A 12,832-nucleotide genomic window follows, 5' to 3' on the forward strand; every position below is an offset into this window, starting at 1 on the left:
AGCCCCTTGTCCCCCCACCCACGCACGCCCCTTGTCCCACCCACCCACCCCCCTTGTCCCCCCACCCACCCAAGCCCCTCGTCCCCCCACCCACCCACCCAAGCCCCTCGTCCCCCCACCCACCCACCCACGCTCCGTGTCCCCCCACCCACCCACGCTCCGTGTCCCCCCACCCACCCACCCACGCTCCGTGTCCCCCCACCCACCCACCCACGCTCCGTGTCCCCCCACCCACGCTCCGTGTCCCCCCACCCACCCACCCACGCTCCGTGTCCCCCCACCCACCCAAGCCCCTCGTCCCAACACCCACTCACCGCCTTGTCCCCCAACCCACCCACCACCTTGTCCTCCCATCCACCCACCCACCCACCCCCCTTGTCCCCCCACCCACCCCCCTCTTCCGGAAGAGGAAGAGAGAGAGAGAGGGCGACCTGGGAACCCGGTGTCTCTCGTCCGTGGCGTCTGCGGTCGCTCTCCCTAGACGGCACTACGCCCCCCCTGCCCCAACCCCGTCTCGCCGCAGGCACAGGCCCGGCGGTAGCCCCCCGGCGCCCGGCGCCCGGCGGGAGGCCGCCACCTCCACGCAGCAACGCGGGGGTTTGGCGCTTGCCGGGGGTAGGCCGCGCTCCCGACGCGCCCCTGGCCTAGGCCGCCCTGCCGGGGTCCGAGCGCTGTCTCCCCGCGGGCGCGTATGGCGAGCAGGGCCCCTTCTCCGCCGCCCGTTCCGAGGCCAGTGTAAGAATGTAGCGCTTTTCTTTTTGTTAAATGATTAATAACTATTGTTCATTGTTATTCTTAGGTTTTTTTCGGTAAAGTCACGTAGGTAAAAAAAATTAAAATTAATAAAGTAAAATGTATTAATTTATTTATTTTCCCCTACGTGACTTTACCGAAAAACTCTAAGAATATGAATCCTTGCAGTCACGAAAGCTTCAAATCTAGAATTGTTTATTGTTGTTGGTGTTTGTGTGCGGTTACACGTGCGTTCACACAGACAAATCGCCACCACCATCTGTGTCACCATCACGACAGTTTTATCACCGTTCCAACGTCAGTTTCAACGTCGTTACCTCACCACTCTCATCGTCACCACCATGGTGGTGATCGTCAAACTGACAAAAAAGGGCCGTCTTGTGTGGTTTCCAAGTTTGCGGCACTGCTCCTGCTGTGACCGCCGGCGATAGAGCCTCCCCTGTGGCTTGCTGCGAGATGAACCGGCGCACACGAACAGCGCCGCAACTGAAAACGCCGACGAGAGTTTAACACACAAACCAAAAAAAGGTGGTCAGGATTGGAGGTAGGGTTGAGGCAAGTGCGAGCACGAATACTCGTGGGTGCTAATATTCGTGGGTGGTTGGAAATAGTTGTTTAGCACAACTGTCAACCGCTTATCAGTTCCCTAGCTTGTTACAGACCAATGCAGATCTTACTGGTCACCCCGTGCCCCTTATACACATCAATGTTCATCCTACAAAGGTCCCATCACAAGGGAGAAACACAAACGAATAGACACTCACCACCAGTACACTCACCACTAGTACACTCACCACTTGCATACTCACCACTGGTTCACTCACCACTAGTACACTCACCACTACATACCTGTCAACCCCTTATCAGTGCCTACCTTATTACAGACCGATTCCGACCTTATTGGTCACCCCGTGCCCTTATACATCTCAACGTTCATCCTACAAAGGTCCCATCACAAGGGAGAAACACAAACGAATAGACAATCACCACTAATACACTCACCACTAGTACACTCACCACTTGCATACTCACCTGTATACTCACCACTAGTACACTCACCACGACACTCACCACTACACTCACCACTACATACCTGTCAACCCCTTATCAGTGCCTACCTTATTACAGACCAATTCAGACGTTATTGGTCACCCCGTGCCCTTATAAATCTCAACGTTCATCCTACAAAGTCCCATCACAAGGGAGAAACATAAACAATAAGACTAAAACACTTTTCCCCCGGTATTGAAACGGATGTGCGCCGTATGGACCTGAAGATTAAATTTCCCTGTACAAGTATACGGAGTAAACCGTATGGGTTGACAGGTATGGTTTAGAGTTAGGGATATGGTTAGTATGAGTGTGGTTGGCTAGTTGATTGGGGTTAGCGGAATACCTTGTTCCTCATGGCTGGTTGGCTGTTTCGGTGGTTGGTTTCGTCTTTGAGGGTGCACCTCCGTGTTTGCGGACTTTGTTGTGTGATGCTGATGGTAATGCTCGTAAACGTGGGGCATTGCACAATGCGCGCTTGATCCCTTACAGCAGTGGTTTCTTAACCTGGGAAGCATCACACCACACCCCCTTGGGGTGCGAGACGTGGCCAAATTTTTTGAGAATGTAAATCATCGAAACAGTAAGTACAACTACTTTGTTTCATCAAACCCTAGGGGCCGTCCATAAATGACGTCACGCGATTTTTGACGATTTTTGACCCCCCCCCCTTCGTCACACGGCGTCACAAAAAGTCAGACCCCCCCCCCCTCAAATATGACGTCACAAAGCTCTGCCCCCCACCCCCCCCCAAAAAAATAAACATGCTTCAAATCTCGATTTAAAGCTTTCGTGACTGCAGGGATTCATCTTCTTGGTTCTTTCGGTAAAGTCACGTAGAAGGGAAATAATAAAATAATAAAAATAAAACATAGTAAAATACAATTATCACTTGTGAGAATTGTATTTTATCATGTTTTATTTAATTCTCACTTGTGAGAATTGTATTTTATAATGTTTTATTTTTATTATTTTATTATTTCCCTTCTTCGTGACTTTACCGAAAGAACCAAGAAGATGCTTTAAATCGCTTTAAACTATTGTCATTGTAGTGCGCATTTAATGTGGCGCTGCACTCTGATGTTGTAGGAGCAAACATTTATTAAAAGTCTATTTAATCAAGTAGAACGTGTTGTCTATATTTATATAAAGTTGGGCATTTTGATGTGACGTCACATTTCTCAACCCCCCCCCCCCCCCCATCGTCACACATCGTCACAAATGTCTGAACCCCCCCCCCTAGGTGCGTGACGTCATTTATGGACGGCCCCCTATTAACGTTTTTTTTTACGATTGAGAACCAAAGGTGGGGTGCAAGGCTCCTGCAGTAAAGGTTAAGCCCCACTACCATACGGTGTTTCACAGTCCCAGTTTTTCCCATTACGCTTCCCACACACAGGACCAAGCGCCCGGCTCCGAGCGACGCGTCCTCGGATGGAGGCTTCAACTCGCTGTGTGGGCCGTCACGTGCCAAGCAGCTGCGCGGAGGCTCAGAGCTGTACAACGCCAAACGCGCTGGGCCCTACCTCCTGGGTACGTTCACTCCTTGCCTCCCTTCCCTCAGAATCAGAATATTTATACAGGAGGAATCCCATGAGCTATAAAGCTCTTTTTCACAGATGTCCAGTCAGGGCAGGTAAGAATGTTACAACAACAAACAATGCAAAAACACGATGTGAGTGCAAAATACAAGGAAGGTAAGCGAATCATCCAAACGTAAAACTAAACCCTCCTTATTCCTAGGTTTTTTCGGTAAAGTCACGTAGGTAAAAAATAAAAATTAATAAAAGTAAAATAAAAATAAATAAAAAATCACGACGTTTCGGAGGCAACACAAGCTTCCGTCTTCAGGTGGAACAGTCACAGCACGATAGCTGTATCACTTGATCACTTGATACAGCTATCGTGCTGTGACTGTTCCACCTGAAGACGGAAGCTTGTGTTGCCTCCGAAACGTCGTGATTTTTATTTGATTTTTATTTAACTTTTATAAATTTAAATTTAATTTTTTACCTACATGACTTTACCAAAAAAACCTAAGAATATGAATCCTTGCAGTCACGAAAGCTTCAAATCTAGAAATAAACCCTCCTTCCCTCTCTGCCGCCCTCATTATTCTACTGCCACTTCGATGTCTTACTTCTTATGTTTTTGTCTTCACTTTTTTAATTCTAGTTAAATTACAAAAGGTTTGTCAATCTGCTGGTGAATGAAGGCTTCAACCACGCCTTGGCAGTCATGGAAGTTGTTGGCCATACTTATACCTCTGGTCAGTGCACGTTTGTGAAGGCAGGGGGTCCAGAATCGGCTCAGGTGAAACTCGCCACTCGTGTTAGCCGTGTCCATTAATTTTTGTGCGGTCATTGGTGTCGGGGCTGAGGCCATCAACTCTCTCACCACACTTGAGAACCACATCTTAATCACCCGAAAATGAGCCCAGCATCTCAGAGGTTCCAGATCAGAGCTGTCGGCTGTTTCTGCATTTTAGCGTGAAACTGATATTCTGTCTCCCGGGCTAGGTCCCCGTCTGGGTAGTTCCCCCGTCCCCAGCATCGTGCAGTGTCTGGCAAGGAAGGAGGGAACGGATGACTTCTACCAGCTCAAGGTGAACACCGGATGCACCGGGCTCGTGTGTCTTCGTGGTCACTCGCTGTGAATGCGAGTCTACGTGGACATCAAGCCAGCGCCACCACCAACACAACCCTCTAAACACTGCTGCACCTTATTACTACTACAACCTGACATCATGACCACATCCTAACAACTTAAATACACTGTCATTTAACACACCCTATGACCACCAATGCTACTACACCCTGTCACTACTGCTTCTGCACCCTTGTAAAAACAACAATGCTACACATCTCACTGCTATACATGCCTGGCTGCACCTGTCCCTGTTACACTGTGCTGTGTGGTTTTGTGTGTGTGCGGTCGGGCCCCAGATCCTAACGCTCAGGGAGGATGGGGAGTGCGTGCAGGAGAGCCAAGAGGAGCGGCAGGGGAAGATGCTGCTGCACACTGAATACTCCCTGCTATCTCTGCTGCATGCGCAGGATGGGGTCGTGCACCACCACGGCCTCTTCCAGGTAGCAACCGACACACTACCGCCACCATTGCAGAGCCACCACCACCACCTCTACTGCCACGCCACTGCCACCATGCCACCGCCACCACAGCGGCATTGTCAACACCATCATGACCACCACCACACTATCATGACCATTACCACCAACATCACCACCACCACGCCACTGCTACCATTCCACTACCACCGCCACCAAAGTGGCATCACCACTACCATCGTTATCACCACCACCACGCTACTACCATGACCACCACCATTATTGCAACCACTAGTCATTTTCAAACAATTGTGCAAATCAAACAATTGTACAAATCGGTAAACTAGGACCACGCGTGTGGGTCACAGGTTAGCGCGCTACGCTATGAACTCGGCGACCCAATTTCAATTCCCTCTCACGGCAAACACCAGTGACAATTATCTGAACCAGTCCTGGGTTTTCCCTAGGTCAACTCAGCCTCAAATGAGCACCTGGTGCAGTGTGTAAAAACATTTCCACAAAGGAAGCTGTGCGTGGTGCTGGCCATCCGCCCCGGTGCTGGCCACCCGCCCCCTCGTGTGCCTTGCCGGCCTTCATAGGTACTTGCTGACAGTACTTGTCCCAAAACTCTGTTTAGTCTATACAGGGGACCTTTGTCTTGTGTTACAGGACCGGGCGGTGGAGGCGGTTGAAGAGGTCCGGCGTGGTGGTGCCGGTGGCGGGAGTGGCAGCGCGGCGCGGCGTCGCATCGTGCTGGTGCTGGACTGCCTGTGCACGCACGACTTCAGCGAGCGCACGGCCGACCTCATGAACCTGCAGCACTACGTGATCCGCGAGAAGCGCCTCTCCGAGAAGGAGACAATCGTCATCTTTGCCGACGTCGTCCGCGTCGTCGAGAGCCTCCACGCGGTTGAGTTGCCGGCGTGCCCGCTCGCATGCTCGCCCGCCCGAGCACTCAATTCGTTGCCTTGCTCGCTCAATCAATAGCCCGCTCGCTCAGTCGCTCGCTAAATCGGTTACCCATTCGCTCGCTCAATTGCTCACTTGCTGCTTAGTTCGCTCACTCACTGGCTCGACCACTCATATACACGTGCAGTATTTTCAATGTTTAAGTTGTATATAGTGCATAATATACTGAATATAATATTTCACACTGAAATTAAGCCTAGCTACTTTTTTTGTCACGCACATGGTGCCGATCGCCGGACTGGTACAGCCTTTGAAGCGGTTTTGCCGGTTTCACCGGATCGGCCAAAGACCGCCAGATAATGTTGGAAGCCGGATAATCGCGCGCCAGATAATCGATGATCAACTGTTCTTCTACAGTATACATGTCCACGTGCGATTAAAGGCGCAGCCCTGCAATTACATGCTCACCATACTGCTGGCAGAAGGACCTCCGCTAGAAGCAGCTCTTAAAAGCGCCCCCCCGGAGAATCATTTAGCCCCCCTCTTTGACGCCACTACAGCATTAAGAGAGCGCTGCGTGCTGGCCGCCGTTGCGACGTCGCGATCGCTCATTGCAGCGTCTTCTCCACTCCGCAGAAAAACATCGTGCACAGGGACCTGAAGCTCGGCAACATGGTGCTGAACAAGCGGTGGGTCCCGCAGTCACGCACTCGTCCTGCCACCCCGCGCCGATTCGCCAAAGTGAAGTCCGTACTCGGCAGCGCAGGCAGCGATCGCGCGACCACCGTCAGATCGGTCCTCCCAACGTGCCTCGCATGCCGTGCGGCCGACGTTCTGGTTTGGCGCACTCCCCGGGATGATGACGCTCTCGTGCCTGTGGGGAGAAGTAGTGTACCGCTATCGCGCTGCACTTCGAACCTGGCTATCCTAGTTCGATTCTTGCTCGCGGCCACCAACACCAGTGACCAATATTGTCACCACTCGTGGGCCTCGCCTAGGTCGACTCGGCCTCAAATGAGTACCTCGTTCGATGTGTATACATCTCCACTCGGGAGACAAAGGCGGCGGGCGTGGTGCTGCCACCCACACCCCCGTGTGGCGTGCCGGCCTTCATAGGTGCTACTCGCTAACAGCACTTGTCCCAACAGCTTGTTAAGGCTACACGGGGGGGGATCTTTGCCTTTGTTCATGTGTCCAGCACTCACCGCATCACCATCACCAACTTCTGCCTGGGCAAGCACCTGGTGAGCGAGGGCGACCTGCTGAAGGACCAGAGGGGCAGCCCGGCCTACATCAGCCCCGACGTGCTGAGCGGTGCGTGCTGAGCTCCCCTCCCCCCCGCCCCTTCCACGGCCGTCTCGTTGTTTGGTCACACCGGTGGCCGGGTGTGGCAGTACAGCAAGTGGATTGATCTCCATCCAGTACCGGATTATCCTAGTAGCAAAAGTAGCATACGCTACTGACCCCGCACTTTCAAGGATCCCGCGCTAAATGCTTTAAAGCTATCATTTCCGGTTCAGTGATTCTGCACTTGCTCAATTACTATAGTACTATACCGCCTTCAACTTTTATGAACGACTGGGCGTTTAAGGTTGTCGTATTATCTGGCTGTATAGCAAATGAAACAATACAATTACTTTACGATGCAAGGTAAAAATTTGGGTCTGAATATTTACGTGTTTTTTTTATTTAAGGCCCCTTAATGACATATGCTACAGGCCCCGCACTAGCTTAGTCCGGCACTGTCTCCATCTGTGCAGGGATTAAGCGATACCCCCCCCACCACCACCACCCTTCTCGCCCATGTGGCTATTCTCCGGGTACTCGGGTTTTAGTATCAAACACTTACAATTTTGATTTAAAACTTTCGTGACTGCAGGAATTCATATTCTTTAGTTATTTTGGTAAAGTCACGTAGATAGAAAATAACAAATGAAATAAATAAAAATTTGAGACGGACGCCATCCAGGCATCCACTTTTGTTTTTTATTTAACCATTTTATTTTATTATTTGTATTTTATTATTTTCTATCTGCGTGACTTTACCGAAAGAACCAAAGAATATAAAACACTTGTTGATGGAATTTGCCAAACATACAAATATAGGGCCGGAAGAGCTTTGGAAATTTTTCCCAGTGGTTCTGACTGCACTTTTCGCCACCTTTAGTTCCATTCAATTGCAAATGAGTAACACTGCTGAGACAAAGGTGGTCGGGCTCGGTGATGGCTACCCACCCGCTCGTGTGCCGTGCCGGCCTTCCTAGGTGCTCGCTAACAGCACTTGCCCCAAGTTTACACGATGGTTGTCTTTTTGTCGTACCGTACAATGGCAACCGTGCGAATCGGAGGTGCGGGGGAAGGACAACAAACTAAACACAGAAATCAGTTTTGTGTGTGCATTTGTGTGTCTGTGGTGTACGCAAGCGTATGCATCTGCAGTGTGTGGAATGTGTGTGTGTTTTGATGGTGAGTGCGTGAATCAGCATTGTGTGCGTCGGTGAATGTGTGGGTGTGGAAAGCACCGGTGTAGTTGTTAGCCCCGCGACCCGAGCTCTGTTTAGTCCCCACGGCGGGGGGAGCAGTGGGGGGGGGGGCGATCTTCGCCTTTTGTAGCAAAAACAACTCAACGGTAACATTGCGTGGCCTTGAAGTGAAGAATACATAATGGTCCCTCGGGGGCCATTGCTTGAAATGTCCTTTGAAGGCCACACACGGTGCTCGTGACGAACGCGTTGAACTGTTGTCGTTGACTCTGCTTGTTCACCACTGCCAACGCAGCAGCAGCAGCAGCATCGCCAGATAATGAGTTTTTTTTTTTTTTGCGTGTGGTTGCAAGCCCGGCCCGTGTTTGTTGCTCCGTTCTATTTTACACAGTTGCTGAGCATGGCCCCAAAGGCCCAAAATATCAGGGGACCCGCAACAAACAGCACTCGTATCAAAGTTTCAATCGATAACAGTGTTAACGCGTGTTCTTGAATTGAGGAAGGTTGTTTTAAGGCGGGAGGGAACGAGGTGACGATGGGAGGAAGAAATTCCAGAGTGAAGCGGTGCGAGGGAAGAAACAGCAAGAGGAGTGGGTGGATGTGTTGTGGTCAGAGGTCGCAATCGGGTACCCGATACCCGTACCCTACCCGATACCTGGCTACCCGTACCCAGCCGAGTACGGGTACCCGTTTGCGACCCTGATGCGGCCGGGTACGGGTAGGCCTTGAGTCACTTGTGAGTCACCGTTTGTTACTCATTTCCCAACGTCTTGTCTCTTCTCACAATTCAAGTTCCTAGAATCAACCCACCCGCGCCTGCAACATGGCTTCATCCCAGAGGTCGCAATCGGGTACCCGTACCCTACCCGATACCCGGCCGGGTACGGGTAGCCAGGTATCGGGTAGGGTACGGGTACCCGTTTGCGACCCTGGTGCGGCCGGGTACGGGTAAGGAATCAAAACCCGTTTGCGACCTCTGGTTGTGGTGTTCTAACACAGTGTGGTGAGTGGTTAAGTGTGTTGTGGTGGTGCTTGAACACAGAAGTTCATGGGAACAGTAACCATGGTAGTAGCAGCGATAGACCAGGAGGCGACTAACCACCGGTGAGCGAGCGAGCCAACGGAGTAAATCCGTGAGTGCCGCGTCACACAGAATTCCTCTGCGTCACAGCAGCGAGGGTGGGAAACGGGTGGTGCACACCGCACGCGAGACTCCGCCGTTGCATCGTGGGCCGGATCTGTGCCCCTCGCGTGCAGGTCGGCCGTACCTGGGCAAGCCGAGCGACATGTGGGCACTCGGCGTGGTACTCTTCACGATGCTCTACGGCCAGTTCCCCTTCTACGACTCCGTTCCGCAGGAGCTCTTCCGCAAGATCAAGGCTGCCGAGTACACCATCCCCGAGTGAGTGCCATCCTATCCTGGCAAACTGACACAAGTACACCATCCCTGAGTGAATGGCATCCTAGCCTGGAACACCACCCCAAGTACATCATTCCCAAGCGAGTGTCTCCACACCCACCCACGACTCGCATAGAGAGACCCATAGATTCACGCATTACCACCCATAGATTCACGCAGAGACAGTAATTCCATCTCTGAGAATGAACAACATGGGTTTGATCGTCATGAAATGAACAGCAGGATGGGTGGGAAAGTGCTGCCCCTCTGCTTTGTGGACCGGGTGTTACCTGGAGTGCTGTCACACATGCGGGGTGTGCGATAGTGACGCCGTACTGTGTGCGGTGCTGTGCGGCGGTGTACAGCTGCAACGGTGTTTCGGAAAACACGGTGTCGCTCATCAAGAAGCTGCTGGTGCTTGACCCCCAGCGGAGGTTGAGCGCACGAGACGTCCTGGACTCGCTCCACTCCATCATCTTCGCCTGGTGCCGCCCCCCACTTGCACCACGCAGACCACCACCGTCACCACCAACACCACCAACACCACCAGCACCACCAGCACCACCAACACCACCACCAGCACCACCAACACCACCACTAGCATTACCACCAACACCGCCACCAACACCATCGCCACCGACACCGCCACCAACACCATCGCCACTGACATCAACAACAACACTAACACCACCGGCGTTACCACCAACACCGTCGCCATCGCCATGGAAACCAACGACAACACGACGCCATCACCAACAACTCCGTTGTCATCGCCATCGTCGGTGGTGGTGGTAACGTATCAGGAGTGATGGTGGTGGCGGTTCCGTTGGCCTTGGCGCTCATCCGTGCGTGTCTCTGTCTCTGCGCGTGCCGCCCCCGTGCCAGGCAGTCCATGTCGTCGCTGGCGGGGCCCCTGCAGCTCGTGCCGGACATCGATGAGCAGGAGGCCCGCTTGGCAGACACTGCTGTGGAGGTGAGGGCCACCCGCGTGTGAACGTGCGTGCGTGCGCGCGCGTGTGTGTGTGCGTGCGTCGGCACGCGCATGTTTGTGTGCGTCAAGGACGTTAGTCTTGCTGTAGCGCCATGGTCTTATAGCAGATGCACCGTCTAGGTTCTACTTATGGAAGAAGACGACAGATTATGGAGAGCTAAGGGGTGTTTTGCATCCATGCTAAAATCAACCAAACCACCCTGAGCGCTGCCAAACAGAACCGGGCCTAGACTTGACTTGGCCTCATCCCCACCCGCACCCTCTTTGTCTCCCCCCCGATCCAGGTGCGCCCGGAGGAGGAGCTGTGCCAATACGAGTTCGAGTCGGTCATGCGGCAGCAGCTGCTGCGTGCCGAGGAGGGCCTGGCGGGGAAGCCCCCCCGCGCGCTGGGAGGGGGGCCCCGGCGGCCCCCCTCGGGGCTGCCCGTGGTGCGGCGCGTGGGCCAGGACGCCCAGCCGCTCACCGCCCACGAGCTGCTGTCGCACCCCAACCTGCTGCTCTGAGGGCCGACGGCGGCCTTTCTCTAACCACCGCCCCCGGACGCGGGGGTCCTTCGCCTTTCGCTTTCCGGTCGGGCCGGGAACGCGAACCGGAGCTGGCGGAGGAGTCGCGGGGGTGGCCCTTCTCTCCGGCGAGACGTCGGCGGACGTCAAGGGCGCAAGCTGATGAGCGAATGGCGGCAAGAGGCGGGAAGACCGCTTCTCGGCAGAGCTTGAGACCCGGCGGAGGTGGCGGTGTGGCGGCAGCAGCAGCAGCTTGGAGGTTGCCTCCTACGGAGAGCCCCGTGTGCCACACCGAGAATGTGACTGCTGCTCCTCCTGCTCCTCGCGCTTATTCGTGATCGTCAGCGAGCCGAGTGGCGGCGCTCGCTCCTTGCTTCTGTCAGACGATGCTGGGAAGAGCCGTGGGGCAGCTCTACGGTGACATGGACGACGACGACGACGATGAAGTTCATGTTTTTATGTGAATTCCCAGCTCACAGATGAACTGTCGCGTGCCGCGTGGGGTTGAGGAATTTCCCTCAGGCGGGGGACGAACGTGCAGAAGTGGACACCGCCGGCTTTCCGTCTCCACAACCGCACCTGCCTCCACCCCCCCTCCCCCCCGCGTCGCGCACACGCTGCGCTTACGACCACTGTCGTCGTCCGCCACGCGTGTGAGAACGGTGTCGCTTGCACCGGCTCGCTCGGCGCATCCGGCATCTGCTCCTCCCCGGTTGGGGGGAGCGGGGGCGGGGAGATGTGGGGGCGGGGGGGGTCCGGAGTTTGTGACGAGCGCCGCTGGCTCCAGACTTGACACCGTGCCGTGCCTGCGCGTGCGTCCCGCGCGTGCGTCTCTCTCCGTGCGTTGTTCAGCACGATGTCTGACCTTTATCACCACGTGCCGGAATCTTCTTCCTCTCTTTTTCTGAAGACGTCAGCAGTGCCGGCGCTGCTGAGGGGGACCTGGGTTCGAGCCCTCGGTGGGTCCGAGTGTCTCTCGCAAGACGGTTCACAGTGGCCGTGCGTGAGACGCTCACCCAGCAGCACTTAATGTTCGAACCCAGGGCTTGAGTTTCTGTCATGAGATTCATAATGGCCGTGTCGGAGACACCGAGCCAGCACCGATGAGATCCCAGGGTCCGAGCCCTGGGTCATGACCGTCTCTCTCGGAGAGAGAGTTCATAATGGGCGCGTCATTTCCTACACGAGGAACTCCCGGCACGCAGAGCGGAACTTGGGACAGCGTGCGGCAGCGCCGCCCCAGAGCTTCGCCACCACCGCCGCCGCGTGTTTTCATGAACGACGTCATTCCGTGCGGCCGTGTGTGCTAGACGTCCCAGAGGAGGGGCTCCAGGTTGAACCGGGGAGGATCCGGGTGGATCTGTGGGGCGGGGATCGAGGTACGGGCGGGGGGGGGGGGTGGCTGGAGCCACGTAAACTTGGGGGGGGGGGGGGGGGGTCCCAGGTAGAGCTGTGGGGCTCTCCGCCAAGATGCAGGTGTCTACTGAATGTGGGTTGTATAGACGGGGAGAGTGGGGCCTTGTCCATGGAGTGGACAGCCTGGGTTCTGCGTTGGAGGTTGCCGGGGTGAGTGGCCGGGTGAGACATGGAGCTGGCTCTCCATGAGGCTCTCCTGGGTAACCAAGCGGAGTGATGAGTGGGGGTCCATCACCTCATTGCCGCATGGTGCTGTTTGCTTA

At 54.4% G+C, this 12,832-nt stretch overlaps 1 protein-coding gene across 1 annotated transcript; it reads left to right on the forward strand.

The window, feature by feature from the left end:
• Positions 1-399: 399 nt before the first annotated feature.
• Positions 400-12,527, forward strand: STK40 (serine/threonine kinase 40). The gene is made up of 11 exons (XM_078616245.1): positions 400-735; positions 3,203-3,336; positions 4,323-4,408; positions 4,749-4,892; positions 5,538-5,777; positions 6,414-6,466; positions 6,976-7,091; positions 9,518-9,662; positions 10,025-10,144; positions 10,545-10,632; positions 10,935-12,527. The coding sequence occupies exons 1-11, from the start codon at positions 692-694 to the stop codon at positions 11,151-11,153; spliced, it is 1,389 nt and encodes a 462-aa protein (XP_078472371.1). The 5' UTR covers positions 400-691; the 3' UTR covers positions 11,154-12,527.
• The last annotated feature ends 305 nt before the right edge of the window (positions 12,528-12,832 follow it).

This window comes from Lampetra planeri, chromosome 50, assembly GCF_965212315.1.
Source record: "Lampetra planeri chromosome 50, kcLamPlan1.2.h2, whole genome shotgun sequence".
Lineage (NCBI taxonomy): Eukaryota > Metazoa > Chordata > Hyperoartia > Petromyzontiformes > Petromyzontidae > Lampetra > Lampetra planeri.

Excerpts from the sequence above, each read along its gene's own strand:
- STK40 (XM_078616245.1), top strand. The coding sequence starts at position 692 with ATGGCGAGCAGGGCCCCTTCTCCGCCGCCCGTTCCGAGGCCAGT. Across the intron at positions 5,778-6,413 it reads TCGTCGAGAGCCTCCACGCG|AAAAACATCGTGCACAGGGA; the intron begins GTTGAGTTGCCG and ends TCCACTCCGCAG. Across the intron at positions 6,467-6,975 it reads AACATGGTGCTGAACAAGCG|CACTCACCGCATCACCATCA; the intron begins GTGGGTCCCGCA and ends TCATGTGTCCAG.